This window comes from Molothrus ater, chromosome 3, assembly GCF_012460135.2.
Source record: "Molothrus ater isolate BHLD 08-10-18 breed brown headed cowbird chromosome 3, BPBGC_Mater_1.1, whole genome shotgun sequence".
Classification (NCBI taxonomy): Eukaryota; Metazoa; Chordata; class Aves; order Passeriformes; family Icteridae; genus Molothrus; species Molothrus ater.
Genome location: NC_050480.2, coordinates 60803811 through 60828538, shown reverse-complemented (window position 1 = coordinate 60828538; position 24728 = coordinate 60803811). Strand labels below are relative to the sequence as shown.

Here is a 24728-nt window from a genome sequence, read left to right as displayed (position 1 = left end):
TGTCACCCTAAAGAAACATGTTTTTAGTGTTCTCTCATCCTCACCCCCCTGTTTGTCTCTGCAAGCAAGTTTCTTCCTCGACGTAGTTTTCTCTTTCAATTACAAATTATTGCAACTTGCATTGCTGAGACCAGGGTTTTGGGGAGAAATGGTGGAAAGAGAAAGGATGCCCTTGAGCTGTGGTGTAATGACTTGATGATAGCAGTGGGTTTCTTGGTGAGAGACAAGAAGCAGTGAAAAACTTTGATTTACAGAGACAGATTGTAAAAACAAGCCATGAATCTCTGCATATACAGAAAGATGTGAATCCTTGGAGCCTATGACAGATATAAGGAAGGATAGGAAGGTTTGCATAGAGTAACAGAGAATGTAGTCCTGAGGTCTATCAAATGCAAGAACAGGAAGTGTGAAGTTTGTAAAGTGGTGAACTATTCTGAATGTGTCAGCTGATATCAAACATGTCCATGGCTGTTTGACCAAGCACAGATACCAAACTATCCATCCAGTTTGTCTACTGCTCTCCCCTTCAGGGACCAGCAGAAAAAATGCCTTGTTTGCAAAAATACTGAGGAGGGAGGAAAGCCCCCTCCATAACACTGTGCTTTTCCCCACCACTCTGTCAGGGATGGTCAAGATGTGTGGCAGGGCAGTTGGCCTCGACTCAGTACAACTTACAATTAGGAGTTTGTTCAGAAGTAGAATCCTCCTCAGCTGCATTGATGCAGACAGGATGAGCAGCAGAGTTCCTCAGCTGAACTGCAATGTGCAGCTCTGCTCACTGCACTCTACAAGCAATTCCCAGCTCTTGTAATGCCTGATGGTCCCAACTTTCCCTATGCCAAGCCCTTTCTCAAACACATTTAATTCCTCAAAGCTGTGCATATCTCTATTCTCTCTAGTGACAGGAGTTAAATAATGTCCACAAATGGAAATAGCTACTCCTCCTCTTGGCTTGCTGTGGAGCCATAATCCCCCTCCCTCAAAATATTCAGTATAAGTGGATTTACAGAGTTAGTCTGAAAGTTTCTGAATTAGAAATCCTCTGGTTCAGAGGAGAGTGTGAGCACTGCTGTCTCCACAAGCAGGCCAGTGCTTCTTGCTTTTCTTTAAGATGGACTCACTCCGATGATGCTGGGGCAGAGGAGGTACCACACCCTGTCCAGCCGGCGGCCTCGTGCTCAGACAGCTCTCTCAGCTGCCAGTTCTTCTTTAAGGTTTTACAATGAACAAGTTTCAAACAAACATCAGATGAAAGCAATTTTGAGCCTAAACCAAGCATGGCCAGGTTTGCATTGGTGATTTATTGGTGCAAGTCATCAGCTCCTATTACCTTTTTCTTGAGCCATGCAATTCTCCGGCTTCCAGACATTTCTAGGGCCTGATTCTTTTCCTATTGAAGTCAATGGGAGGTTTTGCCACTGATTTCAATAGGAGGCCTCTAACTTTCCAACCTTTCCAACCTGCCTATAGAGTCTTGAAGTACTTCCAGGTTTCCATCATAGTCTGCGGTTCCCCTCTTTAAGTCAATTGGACATTAACAGATTGCCTGGGTCCACACCTTTGGATAGAGAAAAGCTCCAGATCTGATTCAGCGCTCACTCACACACCAGCTTTATACCCCAGTGGAGTTCCTCCTGATTTATATTGGCAGGAGAGCGAGGTCCAATGTTACTTATGCCTGAGTCATTGCCAGCAGAACACGGAGAGAATTCAAGTCACTTGTTATCCCCTTCCCCACACCTCTCAATCACACGTAAATGTATGTACATATATGTGGATATATTGGAATCATCTGGACTCTTTTAAGTTATTTGCCATTGAAACTGACTTCAAATTCAAGTTTTAAAGTTGAAATAACAAAGAAGGAAAAAAGAGTCAGAAGGGAGCCAGCTGCAAGGGTACTCACAATTTTCATCAGTCTGCAGGACACTCCTAATAACATATTTTACTACTTTGTAGTGAACTTTCTTTGCTTCTGCCATAAATATATTCTCTATGCTGTAAATGAATAGCTTGCAAGCTCAGTAAAGTTAATATAGAAGAATAAATCTTAACTACCTAATGTCAGGTCAGAAATATAAATCTTATCTAATATGCCAGTTCAGAAGGAAAGAATACTTTTTGCTGAAAATAGCAAATACTTTCCAGTGCAGAGTCGGAACTTATTTTTCTCTTTAAAAAAATGTGCTGCCCCTAATAAGATGGGTTGAACAGTCTCTTTTTAGAATCTCCAAAAGAAAAATAAACACACAGAGCAGAGTTAATTTATAAAATGCTCCAAAGTTTATCTTGGCAGAACAGTTGTAGGCAGTGAGAGTTCTCTCCTTCTCATACATGCATTCATACACACACACACAGACACACACAGACATCTCAAAATTAGGACAGGCCTTTACAATAGCAAATGTTACATAAAACTTATATATCTGGGTAAATTCATAGATTCTTATTCATGCAAGGCTCTCATTTTCAAGTCAATGGAAATTTTTCCAAAGAAAGATAACAATCCTCGGTGCCTTTTTGTGTAAGTACAGACCTGCTGTGTCACAGTGGGGGAGAGCGAGACACACAAGTACCTCGTGTCTCAGGCCCCCCTCCCATGTAGCAGCACTTCTGCCAGCTGTAAAGCAGTGATGCAGCCACTGTCCCCTCCTCCTGCCTGCCCAAAACCCCACTTGTTGGACACAGCTGGACAGCCTGGTGGGTGATCTGCTGGCACAGAGGTCCCTCACAGTAGCCACAGGCTCCTACTGGTGCCCATCCTCTTGTTACTCCTCCACACCTGCTTCACACCACACACCCTGGTCTTATCAGAGCCAAGGTAACTTCAGAGCCCGAGGAGATGAGGCCCACCAAGGGCTTTCTTTCAGCCTCAGAGTATTAACTTTATTTATTTTACAGTCCATATCAACCTGTGTCAGGGAGCCACAACAACAGGGAAATATTGCAAGTTCCAGATCTACCAGCCAAGAGATTGTCCAAGAGAACAGCAGGTGCTATGCTGGCAACCTCAAACAATTTGGAGCTCCTCCACCTCTTGTAGCAGCCACTGGCCTTTCACACAGTTTATTTACTTCAGTGTCTGCAAAGCAAACAGTCAGACAGTAATTTTCCCCAAGATAAACAAGAATACAGGCAGTTTTACATGACTGAACCACAACTTGATGCTGGGGTTTGCACAATCCTCTGGACCATTTTGCTCAGTGCCACCAAGCTACTCAATGCAGAACCTGTCTCACTAAAGCCCCACAGAAGAATGCAACAAGTAGGTTCTCTTCTCTTCTCTTCTCTTCTCTTCTCTTCTCTTCTCTTCTCTTCTCTTCTCTTCTCTTCTCTTCTCTTCTCTTCTCTTCTCTTCTCTTCTCTTCTCTTCTCTTCTCTTTCTCTTTTCTTTTCTCTTTCTCTTTCTCTTTCCTTTTTGGCTGCTGGGAAGTTGCCAGTAATGTCCAGCATTTGGTCTGAAAACTGTTCTACTGTAAATATTTAGAAGAATCCATTAGAGATTAAACAAAGTGTAAGTAACTGCTCCTAAGTGATAGCTCTTATTAATGTTTGCAGATACAGACTCTTTACAAATGCATATGAAAGTCCTACCTCTAGGCTGCTTGTAAGACAGAAGGCAGCAACCAGAACACAGTGTAATTTGAGTGTCAGTGTGTTATCATTACAAATATCAGCACAGAGACAGCATTCTATAGAGTGTGTACCATGCTTGCAAATCTTCCAGACAGCAACAGGCAGAGTGTGTTACCCTGACCAATGTATTTTAAATGATCCGTATAAAGCCACAAGAGCACTCAGAGTCTCTGTTAAGACATCTTTGCTATTCTTTGGTCTGCCCCAAAAATATAACCTCCCCCCACCAAAAGAAACAAAAAACCACCCCCCCAAAAAACCCCACCAAAAAAAAAAAAAAAAAAACAAAACCAAAATCAAAGAAACCACCAAGCACCAAGTCCCCTTCCACCTCAAAGTGTATCAAGAATTGTCATGTGTTACAGGGGAAAAGACAAGTACTGGTCTGGTGGATTTTTTTTTAACCCCTCTTGTATTCCAAAATTATCCTGTTTATACAGTATCTTAGATGTTCCTTGTGTAGTAGGATATTAGTGGCAGAGAAAGAATGAACACTAACACTGTTCTGGATCTTATTATGAAATACTTAAGAAATTATTCTAGCAGAAGTCTCTTTCCCATGGACAATTTTGAGAATAAAAAATGCTGCTTTTGCAACCAACTGAGATGAATGAAGATGTATAAACACACCTACATGTTAGTCAATTTGTTTGCTTAAAAAATAAATGGTGTTCTAGGAAAGCAGTCAACAGCAGGTATATGTCTATGCATGGGCACACCATAGCAGAGGTTGGTGATACAGATTTTTAAAATTTTAATTACTCTATTTATTGTCAGTGATCATTGAGTAGAGTGTGCTAGTTCCAGTAGAGAAAGGGTAAAAATTGGATACAAAATTTGACTCCAGTGTCCACCTTGAACTGGTTAAGTCCTGCAAGACAAAGGCCTGGAGCTTATCCAGATTGCTTATGATGCTTTCCCAGGGTGGAAATGTCTGGTACTCACAAATAATGCATGAAAGGCAGACCTCTTTGCATCATGTCTAGTTTTTGAAGCTACCAGTCTCCTTCCCATTCCTTATCCTCTTACCTTAAATAAAATGCCTGGATAATCTGTCTGGATTATTCTATACATCAATCTGTGCTCATTCTTTCAACTCAGTTTCATAGTCATATCCAACATTTCAAAATTTGTCAACATTTTTTGTAAGTGACTTTAGATCTTAGCTGGAGGAATCAATAAAAGCAGCCTGGACCACTGGGAGGGTTGGGCATGAGCTACTGAGCAGGAACGTGCTGACTTGGTGGGTACTCCCATCTCTGATCATGGTGGCTTACAGAGTTGGTGGCTTCTGTGTCACAGCAGAGAAGAATGTAGCATGTAAGGCAATTTATCTTCTGTATCTCTGTGTGTGCATATTATAAGAGTTTCAGAAGGCCAAGCAGAAAAGGTAATCATGCTCTAGAAAAGCTGCAGTGGTCTCTTCAAGAAACAGGAACTTTAGAAAGCTAGTGGATTAGACAAGTGGCTAAGACACAACAAGAGAAAATTATGTGAAAACAAAAAGATACTTTCTTGATATTCTCCCATTCTCCATCCTGCACAAATATATAATGGTAACATCAACAAGTCTCCTACCATCTGTTTGCTTACACTGATGCCTCATTCAGCAGATATGCTACATAGAAACCTTACTAGACATAAAATTCCAGTTTTCTTAATAAGGCAACAATGTGGAGTTTGTTATAAGGAAATTGAAGTTTATTTAATTTCTGAAATCTCCTGTGAAACAACTAGTGCTCAAATCACAAAGAAAATATTGGATCATCACCTTATATTAGAAATATGGCACTTTTATTTGCTTTTATCTACTATTATTCATTTTCTTAAAAAAATTAGAATTAGATTGATAAGCATAACAAAACCCACTGTGAGTAAGAAAACTGTGATATAGCTGATACCATCAAAATGCAAAATGCTAACAAAAGGCTATCTTGCCAGCATGTGCCCCTAGAGAGGGGCACAGCGGCAAGGGATGTCAGAATGTGCCTAGCATAAACTCTTGGATCCACTCAATTCCTTTCCCAGGCACAATAATTTATGGCTAAGCTACAGAATACTTTTTAAAAGATATGTCACCTCTGATTTGAAACATACCTGTGACTGAGATTATACTGCCTCCCTGAGACTGCTGCAATGATTTTATCTACCAAGGCTTTCTGAATTTTATCTTAATTAATGCAGTCTCACTGATGCCTATTTCCAACCATTGATTGGTTATATCCTTACTTCCAGTATCATTATAGCATAGATATTTTAGGGGCAATGCTTTGTTACAGACTGCCTTTATTTTTTAACTGCCTAGACAAAGAACTGCTGTTGTGAAGTGTGCTCAGACAAGGCTTGTTTTTGAGAAAACTGTCCCCTAAGCTAGTTGCAGATTTTACTATGCTTTTTTATCTCTAAGAGCAGGCTTGACTGAGGTCTCAGCATGTCTGAGCTCAGTCCTGTTCTATGCCAGTGAAAGCCTTTTGGTGGTAAATATGTATGGTAAATTCATGTACTTGTTCTTTGCTTACGAAATTGTTATGGGAGAATTGAGGCAGGGTCTAATAGTGAGCTGTCCCTATGTTGTGACCAAGAAACTGTGTTCCTGCTGGAAGTGAAGACATGAGGACATCCCAATTTCCCTCATTGCTGTGCCCTGCCTGCCACCAGCAGCTCTCAAGGGTTATGAAGCAACAGGACCCTTCAAAACTTAAAGATCTTCATAGGTGGAAAAGTAGCAGTGAGGGGATGCACTGTCCCTTCTGAATCCTTGGTACTGAACTATTGCTTTGGCATGGGCTTTGGGATGGCTGTGCCTCCTCCTTGCAATACAAAGCTGAGTAATAGCAGCCAATCTGGATTTGCTGGCAAGAGTCACAGCTTCAACCCGAGGGGTTCCCCAAATGTCTCAGCACAGAGTGGTTATAGCAACCAACAGACAGGCACTGCATTTCCAATTCTTCTCCAAAAATGTGTTGGTAAAGGTAACATGGCCCCTAAAGCATTTACTTACATCATGGAGCTGCATCTCATTTGATTGCTGTAAAGTGCTTTGAGGACCACAGGGTGAAAAGTCCTACATAACTGCACATATATTTGGAGTCTTACTGATGCTGTTGCTATGTGATTATATAATTTTCTCAGGGGTTTTAAGGATGGTTGAAATCAAGATAGTTTGCATTAATTATACTTATTCTATTTTTCCCATGTATGTGATAAACTTCATAAATGTTTTCCCCAGTCATTTGGCCTCCTTTTTATTTAGCTTGCCTTTGAACACCTCTTTCTAATTTTCTGTGAGAACACCTTTGTGGTACTGGCTTTTTTCCATATGGAGTGTTACATATGATGTTGGTATGGAAAATATTATAAGTCAAACAGGAGATTTAAGCTGAAAAAGATACTTTGGAGATTAATGAACAGGTTTTGAGTCTCTCCTTTTATAGGACACTGCTTTGAGTCTTACTGAAATCAAAACAATCTGTTTGCTTTCCTTTGAGGATATAGCTTAGTAGCCCCTTATAAAACTACTTAGTAATCTAAAAGTCAAACACTTTTATATTAAAAAAGCACTGAAATTATTATCTTTGTTGAGTCCCTTGCTGACACACAAAGGAACAGGGCTGCTGACTCCAAGCACTGTAGGAATCTTACTCCCAAATATAATGGCAGGGATTTAAAATGCATGAACATTAATTTAAAAAAGTTAATAAAGTAGTGCTAGAAGCCTTACATAAGTCTTTTGAATTCACACAGCTATGCTTTTCTCTGCAGTATTAGGGAAGAGATTTTTTTTCCAATCTTCTAAAAATAAGGAGAAAAGAATAATGGCTTTACTCTCTGAGACACCATGAAAACATGGTTATTATGTTGAAAGGATTTGATTTTTTTTTTTTTTTGCCAATACAAAATTCCCCAAAACTATTGGGTAAGGAGCTAAAAAATAGAAATGTTTAACTTTGACTTAGTTAATGACTGAGAAGTTCAAGGTGTTATTTTCAAAACTAGCATGTTAGGAGTTAGGCTTTTGCCTACTTCAGGAGGATAAGTGTCTGCTCCAAGCACAAGAGCTTCCATTAAGAATGAGTCCTTAATTTTAATCAGGTATTCAAGTCTAATCGAAGTCAAGGGGTCTGTAACATATGCGTGCAGGTAACCATATGCTGATGTGTTTTTTGGAATGGAGAGGAATTTAATCATGGGCTTACATGGTAATTGAATGGGGTTTTTTCCCAGTTTGGTCTGGGTAGGCAGAAAGTGGCATAAAAGGGATCAAGAAACATTAAGGCTTGTTAACTTAGTGCTCAGTGTAGAGGAGAAAAAGAGCCTTTTATTTCCCTGAAACTTCTGACCTTTTTTGTTATTTTTCCTCTCCCTGTTGCTCTTTGCTCACCAATCACAGCTCTCATTTGCTGTGGACAATTCCCAAAGGGAACATTCCTCACCGGAGTAACTTACCCAGCTCTTTTCCTTAATTTACAGTGAGCACAGCACCCCCTGCAGAATCCATAGCAGACCCTTTGGCTGCAAGCCAGTGCTAATAGCATGTTTTCCAATAATCTAATCTCTTCAGTCACAGAGCAGAAATCAGAAGGTTAAAAGAAATGGCTTCTCAACTTGTCTCAGTCCACCTTTGAAATCTGTGCATGGAATTGTTGTGTGAATAACTACAATAAATTGTTACCACACTTGCACCCATGACTCAATAGTTGTGCCCATAATAATCTGATGTATATGAGAGAACCCTCTATAAAGCAAGGTTTAATGTGGTGCCAGAAACAGACTCTCTCGTGAAGGCTTTCTTGTGCAAAGAAGCCAGAAATTTCAGCCAAAGCTGAGGACATATTGTAAATATCCATGAATTAACCCTCACAATCCTAAGAGATAAATATCGTTTCTCCTTTGCAGATGAAGAAAATTGAAGCCCAAAGAAGATAAAGCCAAAATTTTTAAGTTTGGCTCTAGAAATGAAATAGCAATTCTTTGATTGGACTCCTGAATAAATAGCTTCAATTTCAGACCTCTGACCACCTGCATCTTCTGAAAATGAGGGTTTATACACAGGAATGAAGCAGGAGATTAGTTGTCTCCCTGGAGGCTCTAGATTTGAAAATATAGATTCTAGTACTTTACAATGGTAGAAAGGGACCTTCACTAGCCAACTTTATCGACCTTCAAACCCAAGTACCCCTAACTTTCTTCAAAGGCACATAACTCAGTGGTATTGTTAGCAAAAGAAAAGTAACTAGATGCTGAAAGTTAACCTGTACCTTTTACCTTTTCCCACATGGGTTCTTTTTCATGTGTGCTGGGCTGTGTATATTTTTGCTTTGGAGATGTGGAACTGACACCATCATAATATTTTTTGCTGATTTTGAACATCATGCGGAGCTCTGGTGGTGTACTGATTACAAGCTGATAACTGGGTCCATCATTCTACCTCAGGCCTAGATCCCTTCATGGATGATTTTGATTGCAGTCACCAGGAGCCACGTGCTTTTTGGGTACTTGGGGTAGCAGTTTGCTACCTCTGTGAGACAAACAGCTTGACTTTCTTTGTGCAAGTCCAGGAGGCCAAGAAGCCAGTCTAGGAGGATATTTTCATTCTAGGGCACAGTTCAGTCTTTCCTTTCACTTATTCCATTTTGGCATCTGCTTGTGACATTTTTTAGCACAATTTTTCTGCAGCAGCCCAGCATTTTGAGTGGTGTTGTTGCGGTCATCTCACATACGAGCCCTGTCTCATGGCAGCCCAACGTGGTGGCAAGCCACTAGCCACCAGCTGAGCTGCCAAATATTCATCATGTTGGATACTTTAAAAATAACTGCTGTGATTTCATGTTTTTCTAATATCTAGGGGATGTTGGGTTTTCACTGTAGCCTAACTAATTGTTGGTATAACTTATATTAGGCAGTTCTATTTGCAATAATGGGTTATATTTCCATCATTCTGCATCAGCTTAATTAAGTTACAGCATGACAGAACAGAACAGAACAGAACAGAACAGAACAGAACAGAACAGTTCTTTCTTCCTCATTACTGGACTTATTAGAAAAATGTTCTTCAACAGAGCATGTTGCAAAGTGCTAAAGATATTTTACAAGCTGGTTAAGGCATCTGGCACCTGAAAAAGCAGACCATGAAATAGTAAATGGTTAATTTTCTGGTGTAAGGAGCTTGGTTAGGAAGATGTGTCTTACAAATTTGTACTTGAATGTACAGAACAAGGTTAAACATGCACCCCCAGGATTCTGCTCTGAGCCAGCCTAAATGATGTGAGTCCTACCACTGTTACCAATGAAATACTTCAACAAAAGTATGTTTTTACGACCACTTCTTCAATTGTGCATAAAAAATGTCAGATGTCACTTTTGATGTGCATCAGTGATATTACACAATATATTAGACAAATAAAAAAGTCATCATTAAATTTTATAGTTCATTGTTTGCCCATTAATCTTTCCAAATATGAGGGGGTTTTTTCTGTTTAGGCTACAGACAAATTTTAAATACAAATTAGACTTTTTTCATATTTTTTGCTATTGTACAGAAACATTAAAATGGCTTCAAAACTATTGACTTTTCAGCTCTTACTAAAAAATGTTTAATAAGACTCATAACACTAACCCAAAGTTTCCTAGATATTTAATTCTTGATTTTATATATAATTATTGGGCTATGAGGTTTTGTTTTTCTTTACCTAATATTGTCAATAGGTGGCCTCAGTTTATTTTTTTACTGTAGAATTTCTTTTTGCTTTTAAATTGAAATTCTGTATCTTATAAATCTTTATCACCTTTGAAATGTTGCTATTGTTATTTTAAATTAAAGCCGCTCAGACAATTATTAATGGAATAAAATTCCATTAGAATATGACACTCTTCAAAAATAGAAATATTTTGTCAAATATTTGGACAAAGTTTGATGTGCTGGCGTTATAATGCTAATTGGATTTGGGATAACAAACATGCTCTTACAGATGTTACATCAATTAAAAAAAAAAAAACAGCCACCAAAACCAAAACCAAAAACCAAACAGAAGTTTTAATTAATTTTAATTCATTTTTTTCTTCCAATCAACTGACCTGATTGGTGTGCAAGTCCTCAGGGAATTGCTGGCATACTACCACAAAGAAAATGAACTGTTTCTCTGCTTTAGCACAAAACGGATGATAGCCTTGATTTCATCACCAGCACCCCAATAATTCAGCTCAAACACTTTGTAGCACAGCTGTAGCTCCACAGGGACCTGCCTGCTGTGTGTCACTGCAGTGATGTCAGTTGCATCACGGTTTGGGGAAGTGAGCGATGCTCGGTGTGAGCGCTGACTTGCTTTCATGTGGGTCAGTGTGTGCGGCAGCGAAGCTGCTCGGGAGGGAAAGGCTCAGACTTCAAAGGGAGGGCAGCACGCAGAAGCGGTGATAAAGCAAGCCCTAACTACGTGCCATTCATAGTTACTTCACTAGGAAATCCAGGCACACAGAGCTGTTGAACTGAGTCAGTTTCTCAGGATTTGAATGCCTACTTAAATCTCACCCATCCTATTACTTAATCCCAATTTAAACAGGCCATCCAATCACACTGCCCTCTAAAAATCAGATAACTACGCTCCAAACTATGGACTATGCTAACGCTGATTAACAAATTATACTCACCCCTGTTTTTTTCACAGGAGTTTTACCATTGACTTTAGGGGCCCAGAACTTATGTCAATGAGTCCAAGCTGACTGGTGATGATGACTCTTGTCTATTTTCCACCAGAGTTTAATCTGATTTCATATCCTAATGTTCATGTTTTGCAGTCAGAAACTTTTGACTTCTTTCTCTTTTAGACTAGCATGAGTCCCAGTGGCATGAGAGAAAGGTGAAAACAGTTGGATCGTTATTTGCTGAGTGCTACTACAAGCACTATTTTAATAATTAATTTCAACTTGGAATTCTGGACAGTATTTTGTGTCACTAGTAGATGGATGGTCCAGTCAGCCTGGAGAAGCTAGCCTTTTTCCTTCATGAAAATGTGAGATCAGAGCTTTTTCCTTGTTACAAGTTGTAGAACACAATTTTTAGGGATCTTCTAGCACTGTGATACTCCTTAATAACTATACTATGACTTGACATCTTGATGTGAGTCTTGAATTTAAAGAGACATGTTCCATTTCAATGTTTGCAGGCATCAGTCCAGAACAGTTCCACTGCAAGCAACATATTTGGAGCTTCCAGTGAGCTTCAGTATGGTATGAATTTAATCATTACACAGAAAAAAATAATTTCATTCAGTACAAACTTTTGATCAGTTCCACTTAGGAAAATATATTAAATCGAGAGGATATTAAGTAATTGACCAAAGGCACATCTGAGCACCGCCAAGGCAGCGGGTTGGCTTGCTGTCTGGCTTATTAATTTTTTAATGCTGTAAACATGGTAGTAGAAAATCATAGTTTCGACATGGGATTACAGGCTTTTGCTGTCTAAACCCTTCTCCCTAGTCCCCAGCATGGAAAGTAAAATCTGTTACATCCTGCTGTTCTTTCTGTGGTTTCTGAAACAAAACTTTGAGAGAAAAACTCTGGTCTCAAAAGACCCTGTGGGAAATGAGAAACTTGCAAATGCTACTGTAGTTGTGTAATGTTGACAGTATGAGCTGAGTGATCCTTATACAGATTGGAAGTACACGAGCATCTGCGTAATATGCAACAATCAAAGTCTCCAGTATGTTAAGAGAACAAAACAGGAGAAGCAAATGGGGTGTGGGGGGTACAGGCTCTGCTGCCACCAGGATAGCCTGAGCATTCACAACCTTTGTTAGAAACACAAAAATGGGAGATGGAAAGTTACCAGCAAACAGAAAGACCACACATTTCAAAGAATGAGCCTGTACACTATACATTTTTACTTCTTTACTCAGTAGAAGCATGCATCACTTGTAGGGGAGAGACTGGAGAATCAAGGGAGTCACAGTGATGTTGACAACTTTGTTTTTAGAGCTCTGTGTCCATATGAACCCTATAAAATCAGCTGGGGATCTTCATGACAGCAACTTGCAGGACTCGATTATTAAAATACTGTCTATATGTGCATCAAATATAATCTCTTTCCAAAAGTCACACCTCCTTTTTTATCTGAGCACAGATGCTTTATTTGCAAGTAGCTGAATCTGACAACTGTCATAACACAGCTGGTTATAGAATTATTAGGTTACTACAATTACTGGGTTACTACTTTTAATAGATCACATACTTACTCTTCTGTAACAGCTTTTTTTTATCTAGACAATAAGATAGAGATTATGTAATTGAGTTTACATTTTAGAAAAAATTCATAATGTATAGTCTTGAAGGCTGGGTATTTGGAAGCAACTACAACTGACTCTAAAAGTAATATCTGTAGTTGCTTACAGGATTTAGAACGTGATGTGAGAAAGTATTGCCTTCACCATCACTATCAGATTGTTTAAGGCAATTTTCTCAGGGATCCTCTTTGGTTCCTATACTGGTTAAACTTCCTGGATGCCTGAATGTTGTTGGTGCTCCATAGTATGTGGGAAAAAAAAAAAGTCAATTTCCCTTCTCTCTCCATGAAAAGAATTTTTCAGTTTATTTACAAAACTCTCTGGAATGACAAGGAGCCATTTGTGGTTGTTGTGGCTGATTTCTGTTGTGCTGAAGATGCTAGGAGACTGCCTAAAACTCTGCACCCCTGGTGAGATTTTTCAGCCTGTTGATGCTCTTTCTAACCGAATTCAGGGGAAATGCATTCTGGCTGCCAGTATACTTAATTTTCAGGATCACCCTGCCAGACATGTGTTTAATAATGATGAGGCAATCCCCAGTGAGGTCTTGGCCATTTGGGCCAAGGGCCTCCTTGCTCATAGACACCACTACAAAACAGTTATGGATACTCCCTGAGACTGTGGAACAGTCCCATACTCACATTTCTGTTGCTTTTTAGAACTCTTGACATTTGGTGAGTAAAATAAGTTGGTTTCTTTTCCCTCAGACATGAAGTGCCTCTTGAGGAGAAAAATATTGTCAAGCCAGGCAGATGTTTGGGGAATTTTCTTTTGTTTTGTATAAGATCTTTTCCCTTCAAAACATAGGAAGACACTTGGGAATCTTCCTTGCTACATGCTTTGTATCAGATGGCAGCAATACTCTGAAATAAAATAGAATTCAGGCAAATCTCTGGAGGAGTTACCACCCTCTCAGAAAGAAATCCTGAAATATTTGTGAAGATCAAATCACAAAGAGAAGCAGAAGACATTAAGCCTTTAGTTGACTTTTAGACTGATTTTCCCTCTTTGCCTCTTTTGCGGGTGCCTCAGATTCCTGCAGACCCAGAGGGGGCTGAACAGAGAGTACACATTCCTCAGCTAACACCACTGATTCAGTTGCATCCCAGAAAACTTATTGCCAATCCAGAGTAGGAATTGCCATGTACAGGTTTATCTTCCCCAGCTGCTCCCCCATGGCAGCACATCCAGTCCCTTGGCTCCCTGCAGGTGATTTAAGGCCTAGTGATCAAGCAGAGCTTAGCCTGCAAGACTGAACTCAGGTTTCACCTTGGCCCAGGCTGGCAATCTGTTTAGCACTGATAATGCACATTTATCAAACCCACGCATAGTGGCTCTCCCAGGGCTGTCCTACCACTCCTGGGCTTTGTTCCCTGCTCTGCACTGCCTGTTGCCTGCAGGACAGTTCAGCTTTTTTCCTCACCATTGTGTGTCCCACCTCTAGTGCTTTTCCACACAAAGAAACACTGTCCAAGAAAGAGTCTGAGGAAATAGGCTGTGGTTTGCAAACTGAATTCCTTAATGACTTTTTCATTAGAAGAGCTGACTGCCAAATGCTGTTTGCGCTTGCCTAAAGGACAGTCTGCATGACTGAGAGTAGCTCTGCTTTACATGAAGTATTGTTTTCAGGCCACCACCACAGGCAGCTGCTTCTCACTAGGCAAGGGAAAGAGTAAGGAACGTGAGTGAGCACACAGAGCAATTGAATGACACGAGAACCCATGGGATTTCCCATCCCAAGTCCACACCACCACAAGGGCTCATGTTCGTGTGGGCGCTGTGTGGTGGTAAAAGCTGAGGTGGGGTCTGGCTCTCCTGGCAAGGGGCAGCCCAGCTGGGAAGACCGAATTCCAGAGCAGCTCTGCTGTGAAAATATTTCCTGTGAGAACACGCAAGCCTGAGAAACCAGGAGCAGCAGCAGGGATGGATTCCATTTGCCTAGCACATCCATTTCAAGAGCAAACCTCTAAAGGGATATCTTGTTGTTGGAGTGGTGATGAGACACTGCACCTCAGCTGCAGCAAATGGGCAAAGAATATTCTTCTACCCCGTGCTTTCCCCCGGGTGTCAGAATGTATGCCCAGCTGGATTTCTCCTGCATTTTCTTATTTCCATGGTTTTTTGATCCCCTGAGTTTTAATCTATACATGGAGTGAAATTGATTGAAAAATATAATCTCAAATGTTTAGAATTTATTTGCTGCACACGGTCAAAATTTAGCTTCTTGTCCACAAAAGTTCAGATTCAAATTCAGCTCCTTATCCTTAACTTTCTACTTTTAACAGGGACTACAACTCATTGTTTCCAGAGTAGGGCTTTGGAAAATATTCTGAGATTTCATTTGCTAATGAGACTTAACTGATATCTGGTCAAGTGGCTTGCAGAAAAAGAGGCCTCTGAGAAAAAAAGAGCTTAAAGTCAGACAGGAGAAGGGAATAGTTCAACATCCGTTTAGGGTCTTCTCTAATCTCCAGTATTTCGGTTTTACAAAAAAAAAAAAAAAAAAAAAAAAAAGAAGGGGTAGATTTTGGACCTATAGCCAGTCATCAGTCTGCAAGTGAGTAGTTTGTATCACTTCTGGCTGATGTTTGTGTAAGAGCTGAGAAAGAACTTGTCTGTGGGTCTCTGCTCCCACCATTTGCTTTGCCCACTGCTATGCTGTATTTTCCATCCCTGAGAGTCTCTGATTTCACTGTGCTCAAAAAGTGTTTGGATACAAGAGGGCGGAGCACTCAATGGTTAGCAGGGTCATGCATAGCATATTTCATCCCCATTGAGTCAGTTCTGAAAGTTGGTGAGAATTTTTTACATTTCATTTTTTTTGTCTTTGTAATGGAGCAGGCTGCACCAAAGACCAAGTGGTTTCAAGAAAGTGTACTTATCAAGAGCGTGTCTTGGACATATTTGCTACTGTCCAAGACAGTAGCTATGCTACTCCATACCTCCTGGTTCTGCAGCCAGTGTCTAACCCACAAGGCCACAGTGCCCAACCCTCTGCCAAGGCACTGAATCTCTCTTCATCCCTCTTACCACATCTATAATTTGTGGCTAACAGGAGTGGTCTGTGCTCTCCTAGTGCTTTATCACCTGCTTTTTCACTTCAAAGTGTTCCTCATTGTGAATATACATTACTTACCCATTTCTACTGTTTACCTTAGTAAAAAAATTTGAAGCAATGCTTACACCTGGTGTACTGTGACTGGATTTCACTAGGTGGGGTTTATGTTTACAGCTTTCTGTGGCACACCACTTAAACTCTGAGCTCTGTCTGATACTAGTTAAAAAAAGAGGTAAAACTACTGGTTGCTTCTTTGGGGTTATGGTTAGAGCTGGTGAAGCACTTGAGATCAGCATGTACTAACAATTTGCTGCAATGAGAGAGGAAGAGTAAGGGCGAGTTCTTTACCCAGAAGATTGAATGGATTCTGGAATCCCTTCAATCCCACCCAGCTTTTGCAGCAGGGGAAGGACTGGCCCATACATTGCAAGGATATGGCAAGCATCTGGATCTGAACCAGAGAGGGAAGAGGCTGAGAGGTAACAAGAGTGAGATTTTCAGCTGGAGCTTGGAGATGCCTAACTTCAAACACGTTATCTCATCCTCTAGGCACAGATATTTTTGTTCCACTTTTTTTTTTCTTCCAGGTTCAATGACAAAGCCCAGTGCTTTCAAAGAATGCTAGTTTCTGGAGCATGTGGTTTGTCCCTCCCTGCTTTGATTCTTGCCTAGGCCAGAATAAGGTTCTACCCTTATTGCAAGACAAATGAGAAACTATTTTATTACACAGGTACAAGACTGAAAGAAATGTCAGATGCAGTAAGAGATAATCAAAAAAGCGCATCTCTTTAATAGTTTTTAAGAGAAAAAGCCCATGTTTCATGTAAAATGTTGATTCTGACTTTTCAGTGATATTTTTCTTTAAGAATTTCCAAGAACTGGAGCTTATTGTGCTTCATACATTTAGTTATAACATGACATGAAATCAGCGGAGCTTGACTTTCATATTTTTTCCTATTCCTTGCTCCATAACACTAGCAATAACATTCTCCATTTGGAACTATGCCTTCCTTTTTTGCTGTGTTATTTGTATGAGATGTATCTGGAATGCAGGAGAAGAGGGAGAAATTGTGAAAATGGCTAGGAGTACATTTTATTTTATACTTAGTACTTCTGGAGTTAAAGGGGAGATGAAATTGGCCATGTAATGGATCTTAGCTATAGAGCATTATCATATTTCAATAGTAAAGTATTCCCTGTCTCGGCTCGCACACACATCTTGACCTCAGAGCAGTTGCACATAATGTTTTCTCTGTCAAGAGAATCTATTCATAATGATGTGTCACAGGTGCTCACACATAATATGTTTCCCGTCAAAAGTGATCATCCATATTTTATACAGCAGCTTTGATGACAAATATTTTGTCCTTCAGCTGCTTTTTTATCCAACTGTCAGACTTAATGAAGGAAAGCCACAGATAGTTTTTAAATAATGTCAGCTTCTTAGATCACATTACTGTGTCTGCCTTTTAAAGCTGTTTCATACAAGGGCCACAAGACAGAGGAGAGAGAGAGATAAGGATGTTTTCATTTACTTAACTTTAGAAAGAAAAAATTTTCCAGGCTCTTAATTTCAAAATCAATAAGCTCTGTGCCTTTAGAATATTTTCATAAAAAAAAAAAGTGTTCTATTTATTAAGTACTCAGTATTTTGAGAGTCTAGTGAAAGCAAGTATGATAACTGAATTGGGGTTGCAACTTCTCACTGCTGAATGTCATTTATTCTCAGAGTGGTGTCATGTACTCATTGTAAACACACTTTCCTCTAGGTTATGCTACAAAATGAATGTCTCAGTACACACAGAGAATTGAGTTCTTGTATTCTTACTGAAATTGTTTGTGCACAGCAAGGCCAAAGTTTGTACATTTCATGTATGTCCAGCCCTACTGAGAGAAATAACCCTCATTCCTCATTTTATTAATGAAAGAGGAAGAATGAACTTGAATTCCCTTTGAGGTTCTTCAGGTCACAGGACTTGTCATTGAAACCTCAGAGCCCAGCAAAGTGCTTTTCCCATTCATGGGACATGTCTTTTCTGCTGAGAGTGTAAGTGAGCAAAGTACAGAGGTGTTGCTGAACTTCCCTGCCAGGTAACCCTGCCCTGAGCAGCAGGCAGTGGTGCCTCTCAACATACAAGCCATGGATTCATACGGACTCCTGGTCTGCCTCCAAGGGCTCCACAGAAAGGAGTTGAAAAAAATAAGTTAATTTTGTGTGCAAGCTATTTAGCAGTGTCAGCAGATCAAAATAAAATCAAAGCACTAAAATAGGCAATCACACCATGCATGTGCACATTTATAAAATTATCATTGGCCTGAGGAGAAGGCAGAACAGGAAGCCAATAGTATTTAGAAATACAAGTTACAAATGTAAATGAGGACTATATTTTTTCTATATATGAAATATAACCAGGTGTGTTAGGCTGAGAGATTAAAGCTTGCACTTTAAAAAATTACTATTTTTCATGCAAGACAAGGCCAAAACAAGAGGGCACACAGGGTCTGGCGTTAGTTGATGGTCCATTATTTTTTTAGTTTCAGTTTATTTAAGAAAGCAAGCAAGAAGGAATTAAAAGTAGGTAAGGTAACAACTTCCCAAGTACAGGAGGATGCAAAACTTTATTCTCTACCACTGAGAAGTAATACACTTCATTGTATCACACAGCAGATTAATGTCTGCTACTGAAAAGATAGTCTGCAACAGCATTCTCTTTCCTGCTATCCCCAAGCCCCTAAAGAAGTTAGGCAGTGTGTGTAATAAATTTCGTTTTCCTCGTCTGAAGAATTAGAACAATTCAATTGAAAAGCAAATATAATCCTACCTATGCTATATGCTGAGACTGGAGCAGGATAAATGCCACAGTTAAGTCTAAACATCAGGTTGTAATTGTTAGAGATTAAAAACATGCCAGAGAGAACATTCCAGGGAAAGAAGGAGGGTGAGAAGAATGGCTCTCCTGTGTCTTTTTTTTAAGGCAAAGTATCATCAGATCTTACAAGGGCATATTCCTGCACAGCAGAACTCAAATAAAATGGCATTTAGTCAACAAAGGAAATTATACACTAGATCGATTTTTAATCATCCAACTAGGAAAAGAAAGAATAAGTGAACATGAATTTTTCTGCTGAGACAAGTGCACACAAGGCAGAAAAGCCCCTGAAAATAAGGAAAAGAAAAATGATGTTCTCTAAAATGCTGCTGTTCCATATCATCTATTTCAAAGATCATTTACTGTTGGCTATTTCTGCAAGATGCAAAGATGTCGGCTGAGCTTCTCATTTTTATGCAGATGAAATAATTTCTGAAATGACAAGTCAGGTCATAAGAGACACAAGAAAAAATGAAGCAATCTTTAAGAGCTGTCAGAGAGATGGATGGTCCACCCTTCCAAGTGCAGAGGAACCATTATTTCATGGTCTTATTTAAGGTATTGTTTTCTCACAGTTTGTTTTTTTTTTTTTAATTCTTTTCTTCTCAGTGCATCCTAATGTGAGCCAGGGTTGCCAAGGAGGGTGTGCTACATGCTCTGACTACAACGGATGCCTGTCATGTAAGCCCAGGCTCTTCTTTGTTCTGGAGAGGATTGGCATGAAACAGATTGGAGTGTGTCTTTCCTCGTGTCCAAGCGGATACTATGGGACACGGTATCCCGACATTAATAAGTGTGCAAGTAAGTGCTGGGGAAAGGGGAAGCACGTGGGTTTGTTCTCTCTTGAATTCTGTGTCTCCTTAGGAGTCAAGTCAATAGAGAAGGAGATGCACAGGCTTGTCCTTATTTGCTCAGTTCTTTGTAGTAGTGCAGTAAATATTAACCTAAGCAAGAAGTTGAAGACCACAAAAACGGCCTAAAGCTCAGGGATCCTGGCTTTGCATGAATGACCTGCCTAGAACCCAGGTGATGGCCTTGTCCTCCTCCTCTACATCCCCATGTGAAGGGGAAGAGCTGGTGGGCACCAGTGCCCTCCAGAAGCAGCAGAGAGCAGAAGCCCTCCAGAGAACGCCAGCAGCTCTGAAGAGAGAGAGGGGACTGAGGAATGCTGAATCTTGGTACTGGAGCTGTCTAACCCACTGCCCTTACTCGCCTGAGCCCTGCAACAAGGAAATAAGGTGGCAGGTGGCATGCTTTGGAGATGTGGTTTGCCCTGGTCTCTTTATAGCTTGTCTCAAGCTCACTGTAGTCCTCTGAATGCCTGTAGAAGCTGGCCAGGTTTCAGCTGGCCAGATTTCAGCCTGATTTGGGGGAATTTACTGGTTTGTGTTGTTTCCAGGCTGGGGGACAGAGAAGCCAACTCTATTCTCTACTGCTCAGGCAACATTTTGACCCCACTATGGATTTTTGAACCATAAATGAACTGGAAAAGATCACAATGTCCTCCCCACTCCTCTTACTGTTGTTGAATTCACTGTTTTTAATCCCACAGGTGATATAAAAACATAAGAGTGATGGCCAAGAAACTCTCCCAGTTTCTACCTGGTAATAAAAGTTATTTAATGAATGGACCCCGGAGTAAACTCTTACAGAGTAATTTGACACTGCAAAGTATTTTCTCGCTTTTTAGCAGTGTGTGGCCTTGCATATCAAACATGAGCTGTGCCATACATAAGGTTTTATGCATTTCTCTTAAAAATTTCTGAGAACTGGGAAATGGATCAGCAATGCCAATTTGGATAGTCATATAGAGAATACATTAAATACTACAGAACATCTGCTTGAACATCAGGGAACCATTTAAAGAAAAAGAAAGATATGTTGATCAAAACCACTCCTAAGCAGATTCTAAATTCTGGCATATTTTTTTTCTCCTTCATGAATATTTTTATCTCCTGGAGACAGGAGATAGGAGTGTGGAGCTGACCTAGCACCTGTGTCCCATGGGGTCAATTAGTACCTATGTGGTGCCAGGGCAGGGCAGAAGCAGCACAGTGTTATTCTCCTGTGCTCTGCTCTGCCTGCCATTTGCATAGGTCTCCAAGAAGATTAGCAGTGTGAGGCTGTTCAGCATCAGGCCATCCTTTCTAAATTCTCACCCATACCAGGGTCACCTGTGGCTGGCTTCACCATGTGTACTGGTCAGGAAGAAGACCTAACATAATTTGTTTCCTTTGAGGATTGTCTGACATTGCTAGAATTGTGTGATTCTGGTATGTGTGAGAGAGCCCATGGCAGTTCATGGCTAAGAGCAACAATGCTGTTGTTTACTGTTTGCATTTCAGAATGTAAAGCTGACTGTGATACCTGCTTCACCAGAAACTTCTGTACAAAGTGTAAAAGTGGGTTTTACTTATACAGTGGAAAGTGCCTTGAAAAGTGCCCTGATGGGCTGGAAGCCAACAACCACACGATGGAGTGCACCAGCATCGGTGAGTCTGCTCCCCATGTCCTGCCTCGTTTTCTCAGAGGGGGTGTGGGATCTAAGGAAGTCATGATCCTTACAACACCAGGGAAATTAAAATGTTCTTCATAACAAGATATATTCCCCAGCACAAAACACTCAAGGTATTTCCCAAGTCTGCCACTTCACAAGAGGCACAAACCTGGTTGTGTCCTGCAAAAACAGCCTTGATGCTAAGGGCAACTCTGCCAGAGGAAGGACAGCCTGTTTGGTCTGCCCTGAGGTAGCAAGACATCCATCTCTTGCTTGGTTACTGTGTTATGCAGCACCACTAACAGCAAAGTTTCAAAAACCCTGAGTCAGATCCCACACGTAGTTTAAAAAAGATTAAAATACTAATGGCTTTACTTTAGCTCCCTTGTACCACCTGAGCCTTCAAAGCATGTATGCAACAACACTTTGAAGCTTACCTTTTCAAAGGTGAAGGCTAAAAACTAATATATTAAGGAAACATCCCCCCAAAAAACCTCCAATCTCCAAAATGGTGCAATAATCACCAGACTTCAGAAAACGAGGATTACAAATAGGGTGTCACTGACACTGAAGGAGTGAGATTGATGTCATTGTGAGTCACTGGCTGTGGAGAAGAGACTTGCTTTTGTATCTTGAGCCTCTGACTCAAAAGCTCCAATTATTCACACAAGGACAATTTCAGAGGTCACCACACCTAAATGTCTGCTCCATCCCTCAGCCATCTCTCCAAATGAAAGAAGAACAAGTGATATGTTTGCCTGTGAGCAGCTGCAGTTAGCATCTCCCACCACGGGCACACTGAAGCTATGGCAGGGCTCAGCTTATTTTAGTACTTTGGCTGTGAATTGTGATGGCTGAGGGCTGTGAGCTGCAGTGCAAGCCGTAACCTCTTCAGCCACCAGCAACCAGAGAGACAGCACTTAGGCACAGTCTGGCCGTGATGGAAATCTTCTCCACAGTGTCATGCACATAGCTCTCTCTGGCATCGAGTGTTTTGGAGGGGAAGTAATGCAGGAATAAAAATAATGTGCAGTAGTTTGGCATTCTCCTTCTCAAATATATATTAGTTCAGGTGGTAGTGTAGGCTTTTATGGTTTTATTTTCAAGACTTTCATCTTTGAAAGAAATTCAAGGGATCATTTTTGTTTCTTGATGGCTGTTTCCAACTGCTGTAGACTCAGCTGCTTTAACAGTGAGTCAGTCTCAAAGAGGAAAAGCCATTTAAAGCTATGGAGTAAAACCAGAACCTTTTTGTGCATGTGAAAGCCAATTATTTTAGCAGAAGAGCCCCAGTGTAACATGAAAAAAATGACCCATATGACAACCCACTGGAGGAAGGTTCAGAGATTGCCTAAAGTCTGTTATATTTCTAGGTTTCAGAAAATTTAGAAGTAAATTCTGGATCTGGAAAAATGTTGACTTGCTAATTTGTCTTTATAGAGGAGCAGGAAGTCTTTCCTTCTTCAGTGGTGACTTATAATCTTAAGCATGCAGTTGGACTTAAAGTAAATACATACATTTACTATCTTTTTTCAAGAGAAAGATAGCAAGATGGCAGAAGAGAAGGATTGCTATTAAAAGCATATTGTTAGCCTTCCAAGTTTATTCCCATGTTTTGTTTACACTCTTTGGATAAGCGTGAAATGTCACACCTTCTGACCTCCAAACAGCACAGGATGCATTCACATCACTCTGGTTTAGAAAGGGTAATCTGCACCATTCTGAAGAGCTCGAAGCCTCACACTGACCCAAATTCTCCTCTGCTTTGCCTGTTTCTAGCTTCTGTGTTCTACAGATGATGGGTCTTTAGGTGGCCAAAGACACTTGACTTCCAGTGTAACATCTTTTGATATCAGTTGGTCCTTTATAACTATCAATTTCCCAATTTCCACCTTCGAGATGAGCTGCAGCAGCTTGACCCAATGGCTTCACTCACCTTTCACACAGGCATGACCAAAGTTTATTCCACCAAAGCTAAAAGGGTTTACACCTCCATCAAACCAAAGTCAGAACAAACCCCAGTAACTGATTCCACTGAGACCAGTAGCACTGTTATTGCCTTGCTTCAGGAATGTAATTACAAAACAGTGAGTAGAAAATAGTAACTGTTATAATCATTTGACATTATTTTGTGCTGCATATCCTTAACAATACAATTTCTGTCAATTCATTGCTGCAACTCACAACTGATTAATTCCATTAGTTTTTGCCACCTTTTGGCTGATGCAGAATGAAAATAATGTACCATATGTATTCTGTATACAAAAAACATATTGGTCAGGCTAAGTTTATTTTATGTTTATTGCAGTGCACTGTGAAACTAGTGAGTGGAGTCCGTGGAGCCCTTGCATGAAGAAAGGAAAAACTTGTGGTTTCAAAAGAGGAAATGAAGTGAGGGTCAAAGAGATCATACAGCATCCATCAGCAAGGGGAAATCCTTGCCCAGCTACAACCGAGAGCAGAAAATGTATTGTACAAAGAAAGAGATGTCAGAAGGAAGGAAAAGGTACCAAGTTATCATCATCATAATATGAGATTGATATTGTGTTGTTTTAATAATTCGCACCTGAATTCTTAGGCCTCAATTTCAGGCTTCATCAAAGCTGCCTGTTGATGTGGTGGTTTTTGGGCCAGAGAGAATTGTGCCTTTGCCTGCAGTAAATAAAATCCTAACACTGCTCAAAAAATGTGCTTTGTGTGATCTAGAGAGGACAGGGTGGGCCGGAAGGGAAGGCACTTTGTCTCCCAATTCTGTCTGCTGAAAGAGTTGCCAAGATGAAAAGTTGCATTGTAGCGCTCAGAACAAACAGATCCATCATAAAACATGTCAGGGTGGGTGTTGTCTGTTGGGTATCAGGCAGCCAAGTTTCGTGCTTCAACAGAGGGATTCCTCCAAACCAATTCCTATTTCATGCTTCCCTACAAGATTTTAACTCATGTAAATGCAGTGCTGTGGCCTCTCTCCCAGCCTGAACTCTTTACTAGCTCTGGCTGAACAACATAACCTGACCCTGACATCTGCATCTGGGTCATCGAGTCCCAGCATGGGAGAAAGATCACAGCATTGCATGGCAGACAAGGGAAACTCCACTTGGTTTCACCCAAGAAGCAAGGCTGCCAGCAGAACTGTCCCTCCATGCAAGGCAGCTTGTGAGACTTACTCCCCAGCATGGCAGTGAGGGAATGGCATCACATATGTTAAGACTGGGAGATGCTTAAAAAGTTTATGAAAAAATAATTTACATAAATTCCACTCAGTAGATACTGTAGTTTGATTATTCTCCCCTTCTTGCAGAGGGGAAATTACTTGATCTGTCCTCAGTGAAGTTACTCTGGTTGACACAGGTGTAACTATAGACTATTTCCTTTTCTCCATTCCTCCCATTTCC

The 24728-nt window shown here is 40.4% G+C and overlaps 1 protein-coding gene across 1 annotated transcript in view; it reads left to right on the top strand.

The window, feature by feature from the left end:
• Positions 1 to 24728, top strand: part of RSPO3 (R-spondin 3) — a 58393-nt gene that overhangs the window by 12005 nt on the left and 21660 nt on the right. The window contains exons 2-4 of the mRNA XM_036404577.2: positions 19452 to 19643; positions 21188 to 21334; positions 23648 to 23845. Coding sequence (XP_036260470.1) covers positions 19452 to 19643; positions 21188 to 21334; positions 23648 to 23845 — 537 coding nt within the window. The remainder of the gene's footprint in view (positions 1 to 19451; positions 19644 to 21187; positions 21335 to 23647; positions 23846 to 24728) is intronic.